This window comes from Halichoerus grypus, chromosome 11 (assembly GCF_964656455.1).
Source record: "Halichoerus grypus chromosome 11, mHalGry1.hap1.1, whole genome shotgun sequence".
NCBI classification, from domain to species: domain Eukaryota; kingdom Metazoa; phylum Chordata; class Mammalia; order Carnivora; family Phocidae; genus Halichoerus; species Halichoerus grypus.
Genome location: NC_135722.1, coordinates 11330398 through 11346810, shown reverse-complemented (window position 1 = coordinate 11346810; position 16413 = coordinate 11330398). Strand labels below are relative to the sequence as shown.

Here is a 16413-nt window from a genome sequence, read left to right as displayed (position 1 = left end):
TAGTGAAAGAACTTAAAGAATTCCTCCGTTTGTTGTCCCTCCTGACCACTAACCCAGGAGATGACAGTGAATGATTATACCCTTTGCAAACTTTCCAGCAGCAAGAATAGCATTGTTAACATAAATGATCTGTATCACTGCTTCAAGTGATGCATTCTACTTATAAACGCAGCAATAATTTTACTCCCGGGTGCCAGGCACTGTTCAAGGCACTCTGCATGTACTCATTCACCAGACACTCTCCACAACCCAGGCAGAAAGAGACTATATTATCATCTCCACTGTTGCAGATGAAGAAAATGAGGACAGCACAGAAAGGTTAAGTAGCCTGCCTCAAGTCACAGACTCAGAAATGGAGAAGACGTGATTTGCAGCCTGGTTCCACACTCCGTGCTCTTCCTTGCTATGCCTATGGCCTTGCTACATGGTATTTACACTTTACAAATGAATCGCCTACAGAGTACCAAATTTTACTTAGCACCCAGCACAGTGCCTAGCATCCAAGGGGCTATCCAGTAAATACCTGTGAACTGACTTAATTAACTCAATTAATTCACAGGTGGAACAATGTAATTTTTACTCTCATTTTCTTAGAAAGGTGACCTGCCTCCAAGCACTTAGCAGTTAACTGAACAAGCTTGGACAAAGACCCAGGACACTGTAACTGCAGTGTTCTTTCCACGGGGTCATAGGTGAGGCACAGCACATTCTTTTCTAGTGCGCTCTGATATACAACAGGCATGTAGAAGAATATATTCATTAATTAAAATCGCAGAACACTGACTGCTTACTTTTCCACTTCTTGCATACACATACATGTGACAGTTCCTTATTTGCAACTAACTACAGCAACAAATTCTAAAACTTACTTTTTCAATGATGACAAGGGTTTTTCGTCTCTTGTCCCGAACCTGCTTTTCTTTTGTCTCCTAAAAAAAAGAAAAGACTATTCAGTGTGAATTCTTTGCCTCTGTTAAAAATAATTTTCTAAGTGTGCATATGTAGTTCCATTTGTAACAATACTGTAAAAGAATCTTAACTCTTGGAAGTTAATAATCTTGGGCGCCTGGGTGGCTCAGCTGGTTAAGCGACTGCCTTCGGCTCAGGTCATGATCCTGGAGTCCCGATATCGAGTCCTGCATTGGGCTCCCTGCTCAGCAGGGAGTCTGCTTCTCCCTCTGACCCTCCCCCCTCTCATGCTCTCTCTCTCTTTCATTCTCTCTCAAATAAAGAAATAAAATCTTAAAAAAAAAAAAAAAAAGAAAGTTAATAATCTAAAACAACGCTAACTGGACAAAGGTCATAGAACAGACTGAACTAACCCACACAGACTACTGAACTGAATTTACAGACAGGCAAAAGGTAGTTATAGAATGCAGTAAAGATGCAGATAATCACAGGAAAATCTTAAAACACATAGAAAAATGGTAATTTTTGAAACTGGAATAAACAACCAATGCTGTTTGCAGCCAGTTACCCAGTTTAAAGACTCCTGCCACCCCAAGTCTAGCCTGGCTGCCTTGGAGTGGAAGGTGTTAGCACCTCAGCCCACCTGCAGGAAACCAGAACACCAAGACACGCCGGGGGGAACTCCGAGTTCGACAACACACAACTCCGTTGTGTCTGATTCCCTCCCACAATGACCCCCAGGCAGCAGTGACGACCCAGAGTTTCTTAAACACACAATTCTGCTGACACTTACATCATCCTCACTCCGCGATGTCACCACGGCATCGATCATTTTTCGGGGGTTATTCACACTAGAGACAGTAAGCTTTCCCAAAGAGCCCTCGAACTGCACTGCAAGGACAAAACATTTCCAACAAATAACTCAGCAATGCAGGCAAGGCAGTTTCAAAGACCTTTATAGTCTCTATTCTTTCACAGCCTAACAGTTCAGTACAAAAATCTATGTATCTAATGTGATCTCTTACCCAAACCTATCTTTTCCCATTTTGTTGTTGCAATGATGATAAAAATCTGAAGTATTTCCCCTTTATTATAGGTATACTAGAAATTAGAACCCAGTTCAAAAAGTTAAGGAATCTCAAGCACTAAAGGATCTATAAGTCTATCTGCTAAACCACTCATTCCATGGAATAAAGGCAGGCCTCTGCATTTAAGGACAATAGTCCTTATAAATGAGCTTTGAACATCTCTATATCCAGTCATCTATACAGTTCTATTTATCATATTGGCAGCTCATTGAATTTCTTTTATTGTGGGCCCAGGGATAAGGACCTTACCTGGCTTATAGGCGTGCTCCAGTTTGGCCACCTGAGGGGTAATGAGCTTGGTGCGCTCCTTTTTCGGGCCTTCGCCTTGTACTTCTTCAGCAGCTGACAGTTTCTCCAGTTTTTCAAAGTAATTCTACCACGTGAAGATGATTTCAGTTGCAACACAAGCCCAGAGTATGGCTGCTCTTTATCATACATGATTAGACTGGTGGCAGCAACAACTTGGGACTCTATAAATGTATCGATCTTTAATTTTTGCTAGACTGCCAGATATTTACGTCTCAAAAAATCCCAGCCTATGGAAAAGCCCAACCTCAATGGAAATATCTTCAAAGTTAGACTGCCAATATTTTTAACTGAGAGAACCAGATTATTGATGCCAAAGAGATTTCAAAACATTGGCCCGGGAGCCTCTGTGTGTAAGGAATAAAAGGCATGTACAGAAACCTTCTAGTGAATAGTGAGAGGCTCTCCAGCTTCGGAAGAGGACAGAATTTGCTTAGTCAATTCTGACCCAATTGAATACCACCTCAAAAGAAGATTCTGTCAGTATTTAAGTCTACCGATATTTCCCTGAGTGGCTCACCAGAGTAAGGGACTGGATGACCACCTACCTGGTAATAGAAATCGTCCAGGTAGGGATCAGTGCTCTGCAGCTGCATCATCTGGATTTTAGAGACCCAATCCTTCTCTCGCTGCAGCATGAGGTTGGCATAGGGGTCCTTGCGGAGATGGTCCTGACTGCTCCGGTGACCCCCTCTGTCTCCGGCGCCATTGAGACTGCGATGCTGACTGAAAACACACATGGACACAGGGGCGCATTCGCTCCACGTCAGGGCACTCGTTAGGCCTTGTACCAATTCAGGAACAAGCTGGGCCAGTTAAAAAAAGATTCCACTTTGCTTTTGTTAACAAAGGAGGGAAAAGAATTGAATCTAATGGCAGCGTCGGAGAAGAGCTATGCATACACAAAGAAACAAGACTGAGATGTGAGTGCCTCATCACGTGCTGAGCACTGTCACCCACGCACTTCTGTTTAAGCCCCACAAGAACGCTAAGAGGTAGGTGGCTTTATGTTCTCCACTGAAGACAATAAACCGAGGCCAGAGGTGTGAACACAGGCCAGTATGACTCACCATCGATACACTTTAACTTGCTGAAAAATCACGAAATACTTCAAATATAGAGAAAAGCCCACATTAAACATTCATTTATCCACCACGCAGACTTAGTGGGGAAAAAAAAAAATTTATTTGCCCCAATTTGCCTCAGAGTTTTAAACAGTAGTATTAAAGCAACATACTGTTGCACCCTGTCTGGATCCTGGTTTCCTGCCTCCCTTCCTTCTCAGAGGAGTTTGTATGCACTCCCCCTGAAAATAAATTTTTTTTAAAGATTTTATTTATTTATTTGACAGCGAAAGACACAGCAAGAGAGGGAACACAAGCAGGGGGAGTGGGAGAGGGAGAAGCAGGCTTCCCGCTGAGCAGGGAGCCCGACGTGGGGCTCGATCCCAGGACCCTGGGATCATGACCTGAGCCGAAGGCAGACGCTCAACGACTGAGCCACCCAGGCGCCCCTGAAATGTTTTTTTTTAAAAAAAAAGATTTTATTTGAGAGAGAGAGCGCTCCTGCACACATGTGCGTGCGGGGGGAGGGGCAGAGGGAGAGAGAGAGAAACTCAAGCAGACTCCACGCTGAGCGTGGAGCCTGACGTGGGGCTCGATCTCACAACTGGGAGACCACGACCTGAGCCGAAACCAAGAGGTGGATGCTTAACCGACTGAGCCACTCAGGCGCCTCTCCCTGCAATGTTTTTAAGACTCATGACTCACGTATCCGTCTTTAAATATTATACAGTATTATTCTGTGTGCCTTTAACTTTTACATAAATGATACCAGAGATGTAAGTCTGCTCCTTGCTTCTTACTCAACATGATGCTTTTCATATTTATCTGTGTTGACAGCATACCCAAGTACATACCCAAAAGAACTGCTAGCATGTGGTGTATCCACGTTTTCAACCTTATTATTTACTGCCAAATTCTCCCACAAGAGGCTGAGGCTAACCAATATTCTTGCCAATGGCGACAGTGTTGAGACATTTCAAATTTTACTTATGTGATGATGTAAAATTGTTATCTAATCCTAATCTGTATTTTCCTGACTATAAGCAAGCTTGAAATCTTTTTTTTTTTTGAGTTTTAGATATACAATATAATGCTTCAATCGTTTTAAATGTTACTGTACTCTTAATCCCATCACCTATTTCACCCATCCCCCACTCTCCTCCCCTCTGGTCACCATCTGTTTGTTTTCTATAGTTAAAAGAGTTTTTGTCTCTTTTTCCTTTGTTCTTTTGTTTTGTTTCTTAAATTCCACATATGAGCAAACTCTTATCAGCTTTACTGAGGTATAACTGACATACAAAGAACTGTGCATATTTAATGTGTACAATTTTAAAAGTTCGGACATGCAAACACTCATTATACCATCACCACACATAAGATAATAGATATATTCAACACTTGAGTTTCTGTATCTCCCATTGTTTTTTTTTGGTGGCAATAACACTTTACATGAATGAGAACCACACTCTTTATAAATTCTCAAATACATAAAACCATATTGTTAACTTCAGGCACTAGAAGTTTCGTATTTTAACACGGTCAAATGTATTAATCTTTTCCTTTATGGTTTGCACTTTTTGTGTCTTATTTTAAGAGCCTATTTTTCCCCTCCAAAAAATATTCTAGAGCTTCTTTGAAAGTAAGAAGGAATTACACACATAAAACCATAAAATTGAAGGTTAAAGAAACCTCAAAGTTATGTTTAATTTTCTTATTTTCTGTATATGAGTGATTATAGAACGTCAACCCCAGGAAGGGAGGACTTTGACACATCTCGTTCTTCTTTCAGTCCCCAAAACCTACCACAGGGCCTGATACACAGCCAGGCTACACATATAAATACATAGTTATATTTGTTGATGATACTGGGATTAGGAAGTGCCATCAGAAGTGAAAAAAGATTAGATTACAGGCAAAAACAGAGTGGCTGTTGGCTTTATATTAAGACTGAAATACAAGGCTAGCCATTATATTTCAAAGTTACCTCTGAGCTGAGATCATAAACAAAGGTAGTTAAGAGTATGGTTAAGAACTTGGTAAGGAGTATAAAATGACTTAAAAAAAATCAGATCTAAATTATATTTCTGATGTATGATAAAGAGATTTATAGAATCTTAGAAATCAGTTGATAAAAATCTTGTCATTTAAACCTAGTGTATCAGGGCACCTGGGTGGCTCAGTTGGTTAAGTGTTTGACTCTTGATTTCAGCTCAAGTCATGATCTCAGGGTTGTGAGATCAAGCCCCGTGTCGGGCTCTGTCCTGTGGAGCCTGCTTCAGATTCTCTCCCCTCCCCCACATCCCACTCTCTCTCAAAAAATGAAAAAAAATTAAAAGCTAGTGTATCAAAAACATAAAATGACAGCATATATGATCTTCTTTACCAGTAACATAAACTTAATACTAATTGTATTTACTTAAAAAGTAAACTAAATTAGTAGCACCTTGTTACACTGTCAAAATTAAAAGTTGAATTAAGAAACCACCAAGGAGCTGGATGAGTACTTACTCTTTTTTTTTAAAGATTTTATTTCTTTGACAGAGAGAGCGACAGCAAGTGAGGGAACACAAGCAAGTGGAGTGGGAGAGGGAGAAGCAGGCTTCCCGCCGAGCAGGGAGCCTGATGTGAAGCTCGATCCCAGGACTCTGGGATCATGACCTGAGCTGAAGGCAGACACTTAACGACTGAGCCACCCAGGTGCCCCGAGTACTTACTTTCTGTTCTGTTGCTGTCTCTGATGCAAGAGCCGACGGTGCTGTGGATGGAGGTGAGTTGTGTCTGGTCTAAACATTGGGGCCTGAGATCTGAGAAAAAAAGGGAAAGGTTTTTAATTCCGCTGTCCTGTGATCTGTAGTTTTAGAGAATGTTGTCAGTATAGGATAACTTCACACAAGTGCACTCAAGGGAATGTTCAAGTCTATTCTCAGGAGATCTTTCAGAAGGAAAAGACTGATACATTTTTACATGTCCTCTACAAAGACTAATTAATTCTCAACTCCTAAGAAGAGGATCATAAAATTTGAGTGAATTAGCAGTGAAGCAGTAGAACTATTCTTCCTAACTGTAAACAGAAGTCTCTTAAAAGATTTAATGTAGTTAAGTTTTAAGATTTAAGATTTAATGTAGTTTAGCTTCAACTATTTGGGAAATCATATTGAAAATGTATGTGTCATGGTCAATTTATGTCAACTTGGCCATAGGCTATGGTGCCCAGTTGTTTGGTCAAACACTAGTCTAGATGTTGCTGTGAAGGTATTTTGTAGATGTCATTAAGAATTAAGAAAAAAGAGGACCTTTGAAAATGTGGGTGGGCTACACCCAACCAGTTGAAGGCACTGAGAGCAAAAACTGGTATTTCCCAGACAAGAAGGAATTCTGCCTCAAGCCTGAAACACAGACGTGCTGCCTGAGTTTCTAACCTGCCAGCCTGCCCTACAAATTTCAGACTCAAGACTGCAAATTCAACTCTTATCTGAATTTCCACTTTGCTGGCCTGCTTTATTCATTCCTTCAAATAAATCTTTTTGTTATATAAAGTTTTATGTATGTGCATACATACATACATATGTGTGTGTATCCATATATTTCATTGGTTCTCTCTGAGGAATCCTGATACGATTATGACATGTAATAAAATACAATTTCACTAGAAGCAGGAACCTGAACCCGTTATAAAACCAGATTAGAAGTGTGCAACTTAGCTAGCACCAAGATGAGCTGACTACTTAGCATCTACATCTCTGGTCCTTAGCATGTGGTAATTCTTGTTAAGTGATAAGCACTTTGTGCACCTGTATGTTTGTAAAATGGATATAAAGTGAGACCTAAAAAATGTCAGAAGAAATAAAAGAGGTGATTAACTAACAATATGCAAATTACACAGGAAGCACGTGCCTTTAGTGAAATGTTAATTCGTAAGAATGCCTGGATACTGTCAAACATTTTTGTGTTTGATGAGTAGATTATCGAGTAACATCTCAAAACACACCCCTTGCAGACATGGAGGCCTCACTGACAAAGAGCCTTGGGCGACTGATGGGTCAACAGTGGCATTAGTTTGCACACCTTAGGTTTTGCAGGTGCGGCCCTGGGCCAGGGGAGTGCTGGGGCGGAGGCGGCGGAGCGGCAGGGGGCGCAGCACTAAAGAAGGCACGGAAGCCGGGTGCTGGGGGAAGCACCTGCCCTACTCGCCCTTGCAGCAACTTGGGATTCATGGCAGCAAGCGGACTACCAACAAATCCAGGGACCCGTGCAAACTGGCTGGGAGACATCCGTCCAGGCGGTAGCTAGAAAGAGGAACAAGATCTCAGATTTAGTGAATCAGCAAGGCCTCTTGCTTTTATCCACAGAAAAGTGAATACTGTTTCCATCAATAATTTGAAAAAGTGAAGGAAAAAATGAGAGGCAGTAGAGCCTGATTAACAGCCAAGAGAGAGATCACCTATGAATGTTAGGAAAGCAAGAGAGCTCTTCATGGGTTTGGCTCATCACAGGCTTACCTGTGCTCCTCCAAGAAGCTGTGCTCTCTGGAGAGGGCTGAGAACAGGAGGAACACTAGGAGGGAAAGGGTGACCGAGTAGGGAAGAATTCTAAAAAAAAAAAAAAAAAGACAAAAAATTATACACAGTCTGTGAAATAGGTAAATCGATATAATAAAGGAATCTAGTAGGAATACAGCATAAACTTGGATATAAAAATGCTCAAACTGTATCATCAAGCTGTCTATGGAAGGAATATGAAAGAGAGCAATGCTAGAAATCAGGAAGTACTATGATCATGTCACCTGAAGAAGGAGGCGGTAGGATGAGGGAATGAAATAGCAGGAAACCAGATGACCATGCTGGGTGTGAATTTTTAAAGATAAAAAAAACCCAACTCAGGTATGAAACAACTGAACATGATGAACCATGCCTTCTGACCTGGGGACCGTAAGATCCAGAAATTCAAGTATGGAGACTATAAAAAGCACACCTAATATAGAGATGTCTATATACTGGTAGCGATCAGGAACCATATGCTGCACGTTTTCATCAGGTTGTGAAGGGACATACCGGGACACTGCAGAGCTGGTTTGGAGACACTCTCTCACCATAGGGAGCAGGATAACGCGGTGGCATCGGGGGTCGGACATGGACAGGCTTCGGACACAGGATCTATCAGGACAAATATATACACAACTACACTCAATGAAGTCAGTTTTTCCTCCACCTACACTCCCTCCCCTCAAGTACTGGTAGAGACACAGAACTCAATGCAAAGCCCTACTTCTAAGCAAATCGCTACGGCTATGGGTTCACATAAGAACCTTTGGTCACTTCCTCTCGTAAACACCAAGCACCGTGCCACTTGTAACTGAGGAAGATTTAGCTAATTCTCCAGTTATCCCCACCCTTCCATGCTATCTGAGGGAGGTACCAACAGATATTCTGACTTGCAAATTCTCTGCAAGAGGATATTATTTTGGTAGCAGTGAGGGAGAAGGAATGATAAGAAAGCTGGAGGATTAACTAAGTCCTATTCTGAAGCCCCTGTGATATGGCCGCCATGCTCAGCTCTTTTGTGATACATTGTGACTCCACCGTTTCATAGAATACTGAGCCTAACTAGGCCATACCAACACCACCCTCCCCCCATACCTTCCAAATTGGCCTTCCTTTTCAGCTGCTGGTTTCAGGTGGAGGAAAGTCTATGGAACAGGACTGCACAGGCTCTAGGGAAAGCAGGGATATCTTAAAGGTAAAAAGGGATGTGGACAATGCTGTGTGTCCCCACTCCCCCCGGCTGTCAGTTACCTCTCTGCCAATGTTGTGGGCAGCCAGCAAAACACTTGGAAAAGGATATATACACTACATGTGGCTAACTACCCTTTTTCTCCCCCAGTTAAAAGGCAGCAGCAACACGAGCAGCACCAGCAAAGGGCATTAGGGAATGTGTCTCTTATTTGTACTACCTTCTCCTCTAATTGGCTATTTCTCTTTCTCATCTAATGCCTACCCAAAACTTCCACCCTCCTCCCAGCATTGCCAACTTCCCAAATAATTTTGCCCAGATTCCCAATATCCTGGGCTGAGTGCCTGTTAATGAGAGGTACCTGTTGGTTGAAGCTGGGTACAGCCATCTGCTTAGGTGGGGTGCCTATGGGGACAGCTCTAACAGGCGGACTCCCAATGATAGGTGAAGTTGACCGCCGTGGTAATGCGCGCTCAGAAAGGTCTCGATCATCTTCTGGACCCTGTGGGGGCCTCTGAGGCAGGGCATATTCTAATACAGACACCGTAGGCATTTCCTAATTGAGGAAATAGTTAAAAAAAAAAAAAGAGAGAGAGAGAGAGAGAGAGAAAATTAGCCCATAGCCACCTTAAAATGTTTTAGTAATCTGTACAGATGCCAAAATCATCTTGAGAAATTATTTTTAAATTTTATTTCACATCCAGTAACATTCCCTCTCTTTGGTGTACACTCCTCTGAATTTTGATAAATACATAGATTCATGGATCTACTGCCATGATCAAGAACAGAGCAGTTTGGTTACTCCCCAAACTCCTACTGTAGTGTCCCTTAGCAGTCAAGCCCTCCCACCACCTCCAACCATTGGTAGATACTGATCTGGTCTCCATTCCTGTGGTTTTGCCTAGAAACGACTTAAGAAATTTGAATTATAAGCTAATAAATCTGAATTCTAATGGCTCCCTTTCAGCCTTTCAAAATAAAGCACAGTCAAGTGAGCATTGCCTGGAGGCTGAGTAAGTGTACAATCAACCAGTACAGCTATGAGCACTGGGTTAAGTAATCAACATAACGGCAAATGATATACATCTATACATTGTTTCAGTAAGGAAAGGATCAAGACAGGAGTTTTCGGATACTAGGAATTTGTATAAAGAGAAAATGTTTAATACCTGAGCAATCAGTGGCCCTCGGATTCGTCTCAGAACTTCAGATCCATCCCAGATGCTGGAATTGAGACTTCCTGGTTGGGGCTAACAAAAAAGGAAAACACACAAAGTATGGAATAGTGAGAGCTTTCTGGACAATTTACCTGCTTTCGGTGAACAAGGCTCCGAAAGAGTCTCAACTGCTTGAGAAGACGAAATTATAGTGTTCCAGAATATACATTATTCCCTACCTTCAACTGCTGTGATCAGGAATTATATTAACAGTTTTCTATGGTATATGCAAGTTTCTCAGGGTAGCAGATGAAACAAAATGGCACAGCTCAATACTTTACCTTAATTACTAGTTTGTGATAGTTCTCAAATCAGAGTAACTTACTCACTTGCAGAACTGGCCTGGTCTGCACTGCCCTCATGATAGCTGGATCTTCTAGCTCATTTTCAATCACCATCTTACTGAGCCTTTCTGCCAGATTCTCCTCATGGTCACCCAACAAGTCCATCTCATCCCTTTCTCCATTGCCTGTTTGTTCATTAACTGCCGGCAGCTTCTCTTCCAATTCAGCCAGGCGCTCATGTGCTTCCTGCCAATCATCATCTGTAAGGAAATCATAAGAAATATAGTTCATACTGAGACTAGAAGTTTTATGAAATTCTTCTGTTAACCAAATGAACGATTCTAACTTCAGAAGATAGTAAATTTCCACTTAGAGACATGAAATAAGAGTTAAACGAAGGGGCATAGGAAAGTGGGCTTTTCACTATTAAGGACTAATAACATCATACCAGGAATATAACTCAAGCACTTACAGTGATAAAGCTTAATACGTTACCAGTGGCATCCAAACCGTATTCTGAAAACAATTTCTAAACTGGTGATAGGTATGTACACAACAACCTGTTGGTTTTGAGATTCTTTTTTTTTTTTTTAAAGATTTTATTTATTTATTTGAGAGAGAGAATGAGAGAGAGAGAGCATGAGAGGGGGGAGGGTCAGAGGGAGAAGCAGACTCCCCGCCGAGCAGGGAGCCTGATGCGGGACTCGATCCCGGGACTCCAGGATCATGACCTGAGCCGAAGGCAGTCGCTTAACCAACTGAGCCACCCAGGCGCCCTCTTTTTTTTTTTTTTCCTGAAGATTTTATTTATTTGTCAGAGAGAGAGAGTGTGTGCGAGCGCACAAGCAGGGGGAGTGGCAGGCAGAGGAAGAAGCAGGCTCCCCACTGAGCAAGGAGCCCGATGAGGGACTCGATCCCCGGATCCTAGGATCATGACCTGAGCCGAAGGCAGACGCTTAACTAATGAGTCACCCAGGCATCCCTGGTTTTGAGAGTCTATGACATATCAGGCAAAAAAGTTAAAACTCACTGCATTAGCATACACGTTCTTTTAGATTATACCTGCCATCTTCTTTACAAGCTCTCAAATCCATTTATCTCATTCAATTAACATGTGTTGAGCACCTATTATGTGTTAACGTTTTAGGGACATGGGATAGATCAGTGTACAAAAGACATAAAGATCCCTGGCCTCCGGGGCGCCTGGGTGGCTCAGTCGTTGGGCGTCTGCCTTCGGCTGGGGTCGTGGTCCCAGGGTCCTGGAATCGAGCCCCGCATCAGGCTACCTGCTTCGCGGGAGGCCTGCTTCTCCCTCTCCGACTCCCCCTGCTTATGTTCCCTCTCTCGCTGTGTCTGTCAAATAAATAAATAAAATCTTTGGAAAAAAAAAAAAGATCCCTGGCCTCCTGCAACTTTCCTTCAAGCAGGGAAGAGACAGATAATAGACAATAAATTTAACAAATAAGTAAATTAGATACTGTATCAGGAAATGAAATGCTATAGGCATATGGAGGAAAAGCAGGTTGAAAACTTTAAACGGGATCGTCAGAGGTACACCTCATTGTGAGGGTGACATCTGAGCAAAGATTCAAGGGTAAGATAGTTAGCCATGTGGATTATCTGGGAGAAAAGTGTTCCACACAGAGGGACAGTCTGTAGAAAGGACTTAAAGACGAGTGATGATTTTGAGAGACAGCAAGGATGTGTCTGGACTGGAATGATCAAGGAGGAAGAGCAGGAAAAAAATGAGGCCAAGTAGGCAGTAGGAGGGAGCTCCTTTTGGGTCACTCTGACTGAAATGGGGGGCCACTGGAGGTTTGGATATGGCTTGACTTTTTGACAGAAACAGTCTGGTTGCTTTATTGAGAACAGATTCGGGATGTGGGGGATGAGCGGGGAAAGGAGCAGAAACACTGGAAGCATGGAGGCCTGCCGGGCAGCTACTGCAGCTGCGGCTGGGGCGAAGGTGATGGTGACCCGGACCTGGGTCCGGTCCTCTTCCACGTTAACACCACCTGGCTATCCCTGCACACTCCTACGCAGTCTGCAGCACGGGCGCTCGCTTGTTTTCTCACTCTGTATGCCGATGCAGCTTTAGTTTTGAGTCCTGCTACAGCATAGGTAAAAATCTTCACAGCCCTCCATCAGCTTCTCAAAACTAGACCTTATTTCCATCACTCTGTCATTCTAGTGCTCCTCCATCTCATCGCTCCATTCTGCTTCCACTGGAAAAGCTCTACGCACTATTTTGCTCCTTTTGGCATTCAAACTCAGATTATCTTTCCCTCCTCATGGAAGCTTTCCCTAAATAATCTTTTCATTTTAATGCTATCTTCACCTCATCTAAACATGCAAGACTTTCAAACTCACAAAACCCCATGTATTCCTATATACTTTATTCTTAGTTTCGTTCTTTATGCCCTATAAAATTCAACAGAAAGGAATAACAGATCATTCTCTTTTTTTAAGATTTTATTTGTCAGAGAGAGAGAGAGAGAGAGCGTGCATAAGCAGGGGCAGAGGCAGAGGGAGAAGCAGACTCCCTGTTGAGCAGGGAGCCCCATGCAGGACTGGACCCGGGGATCATGACCTGAGCCAAAGGCAGACACTTAACTGACTGCGTCACCCAGGCACCCCGATGATTCTCTTTATAACTAACATAAAAACACAGAATTCTTTCTGCAAGTGTCCTCAGTGGCAATCCTTCTCACATAATTTCTCTATATACCTCATTAAAAAAAAGGGGAAAGAAGAACTGGAAGCACCGTAACAAGAAAAGAAAAAGGTGCCTGGTATACACGAAGGGTATAATAAATGGTAGCCACTTAAAAAAAAAAAAAAAAGATTTAGATTTATTGACAATTTTCTGAGGGGCTCATGTACAACTTGTTAAAATTATCTTTTTTCCTGCTTACAAAGAAAATACACATTAATTAAAAATTTAAACATCACAAAAATATGTAACTTAGAAAGTTCCCCAGAATTCTACAGGTATGTTAAGTTTTTCAAAATGCATACCATAAAGTTTAACTTGTTTCTTTTTATTTAAGCAATCCATCTTGGACACTTTTCATGTACATACACTTGCATGTAACTATTGATAACATTATCTCATTCTTTTTAATGCTGTTTAAGATTCTATTCTATTGATATACTAATCTAACTTATCTCTTACTGATGGAAATTTGGATTATTTGCAAATTTTCAATGTAATGATTAATACCGTAGTATTATATATATCTTAACATCTTACGCAAATATTTATTAAGTAGGCTAAGTCCCTTAAATCCTTAAAATTCATTATTTTTATTTCATAACAATGTATCACATAACACTAGTGATCCAAAAAGCAAGTGAAGGGAGACTTCCAGATGTATAATTTGGTATGATGAGAACCACTGTCTAGTCTTTGGGCACTGTGGTATATTTGAATGTACTATTTGTGGTAAAGAAAAAAACTCACTTTAGATGAAAACTACAGTATTAATTTAAATTATCAGTTATCTGGAAAAATATTCTTAAAGATTAGTGTTATTAAAAATCAATTGTACTGGGTGTTATATGCAACTAATGAATCACTGAACACTACATCAAAAACTAATGATGTACTATATGTTGGCTAATTGAATTTAAATTAAAAAAATAAATAAATCAATTGTGACATTAATATTTGTGTCATCTTTGCTAAGGAAGAGTAAGCTGAGCACGTTTTTAAAGGATAGATTGTTTGTTGCAATTTCACTAACTCAGTGATGCCAAAAAAATGGGGACTCTATAATCCTGAATGAGGGGATTTTTTTTTTACATTTATTTCCCCAATTTAAGAAGTTAATTTGTTAGTGGTTTGCTCTAATGCAGAAGAGTTCTTAAACTTGCGTTGTCTTCATTCACCACGTCCCATACTCGTGCTTACTAAGTTTATCAGATCCTACCAAAGATGAATAGTTTGTCCTTAATTAATTAATTAATTAATTTTTTTTTTTAAGATTTTATTTATTTGAGAGAGAGAATGAGAGAGAGAGAGAGAGAGAGCACATGAGAGGGGGGAGGGGCAGAGGGAGAAGCAGACTCCCTGCTGAGCAGGGAGCCCGATGCAGGACTCGATCCCGGGACTCCAGGATCATGACCTGAGCTGAAGGCAGTCGCTCAACCAACTGAGCCACCCAGGCGCCCTGTCCTTAATTTAAAAACACTGCTTAAATAGCCATATTCTGTGAGAACGGCTCTGTTGTGAATTGACTGTTACTGTTTCAAACATGTAAGCAAAGGAATCTATGCCACAGAATCCCATCATTATCATTTTAGGTTTTCCTTGCTCTTGTGAAAAATGTGAAGCAGTATGCCAAGAGATCACACACCCTTACCATTAGAGGATACTTCACTCTCATCTTTTTCAAATGACCTAAAAATAAAGTTACTTAGATATGCCAACGCTTGACCTCGATCCACAATGGTTAGAATGATAAAGGGCAGGCAAAGGAATACCAGAGAAATGAAGAAAAAGTAGTATTTGTTTTCCTTCAACTAATTAATTTATACCCTGATGTGACAGGTTACTGAATCCACCCACACACACCCTCCCCCACCAGCTGCTGTCTATCTCAGGAATATTTCTGAGTACACACAACATGAAAAGGAAGGACAGGTGATTTAATTTTAAGGCAACCTAAGTCCCTAAAGATTACAGCAGCTATCAATAAAAGGGAAGTGGAAAGAATGGGGACCCCTTCCAAGCAGAGGTAGGAGATTCCCAGAGATTCCTCAAGGACTTTTGTTTAAACATAACTGGTAGTTTACCCTGATTGTATTTATAATTACTTTACCTCTCTCATACTTTCCTTCCTCATTTGTTAAAATGAGGATAATAATAGTACCTACCTCACTGGGTTGTGAGGATTAATAATAAATATAAAACACTTAGAATGGTGCCTAGCAGATAATAAGCACTGTGTAAGTGTAAACTTTTATTTTTAGAGAATGAGTTGAGATTACCGTGACCATTTACTGCTCTAAGATGATGTAAACATTTTTCCATGGAGAAGACAAGGACTAGTTTTTTTTTTTTTTTTTAAGATTTTATTTATTTATTTCAGAGAGAATGAGAGAGAGAGCACGTGAGAGGGGAGGGTCAGAGGGAGAAGGAGACTCCCTGCTGAGCAGGGAGCCCGATGCAGGACTCGATCCTGGGACTCCAGGATCATGACCTGAGCCAAAGGCAGTCGCTTAACCAACTGAGCCACCCAGGCGCCCAAGGACTAGTTTCTTAAGGAAAGATGACATCAGAGCATTAGTAGCCAGTGACTTAAAATAACTACTAACAAGTATCATTCAAAACACCCACTCTTTGAGTTAAAAACTATCAAACCATAACATATGTCAAAGGTCTGACATTTTACCTCCTGGTTTAAATTCTTTACACCAGCTGTCTATCTACCTGTACGGTACATTAAACAAATCACAGGTTGACTTAGCAATTTTTTTTAGTAAATAAATCTGTACAATATTTATATCAAGATATTATGAAGAATTAAGTTTTTTTTTAAAAAAGATTTTACTTATTTATTTGAGAGAGAGAGAGAGCTCGCACACATGCACAAGTGTGGAGAACATGAGTGCGGGGGGGGGGGGGCAGGTGCGGAGTTGGGGGAGGGTAGAGGAAGAGGGACAAGCAGACCAAGCAGACTCTCCACTGAACAGGGAGCCAGCCACGGGACTTGGTTCCAGGACCCTGAGATCAGGACCTGTGCCGAAATCAGACACTCAACCGACTGAGCCACCCAGGCGCCCCTGAAGAATTAAGATTTTAACTTTAGGG

The 16413-nt window shown here is 41.4% G+C and overlaps 1 protein-coding gene across 1 annotated transcript in view; it reads right to left on the bottom strand.

The window, feature by feature from the left end:
- The window catches only part of PATL1 (PAT1 homolog 1, processing body mRNA decay factor), a 31799-nt gene that overhangs the window by 10726 nt on the left and 4660 nt on the right, over positions 1–16413 (bottom strand). Inside the window, exons 3-13 of the mRNA XM_036110591.2 lie at positions 10644–10858; positions 10267–10347; positions 9459–9653; positions 8419–8520; positions 7867–7956; positions 7433–7653; positions 6082–6171; positions 2852–3029; positions 2247–2370; positions 1703–1800; positions 870–929 (exon numbers count right to left, since the gene is read on the bottom strand). Of these exons, the coding sequence (XP_035966484.1) occupies positions 870–929; positions 1703–1800; positions 2247–2370; positions 2852–3029; positions 6082–6171; positions 7433–7653; positions 7867–7956; positions 8419–8520; positions 9459–9653; positions 10267–10347; positions 10644–10858 (1454 nt within the window). The remainder of the gene's footprint in view (positions 1–869; positions 930–1702; positions 1801–2246; positions 2371–2851; positions 3030–6081; positions 6172–7432; positions 7654–7866; positions 7957–8418; positions 8521–9458; positions 9654–10266; positions 10348–10643; positions 10859–16413) is intronic.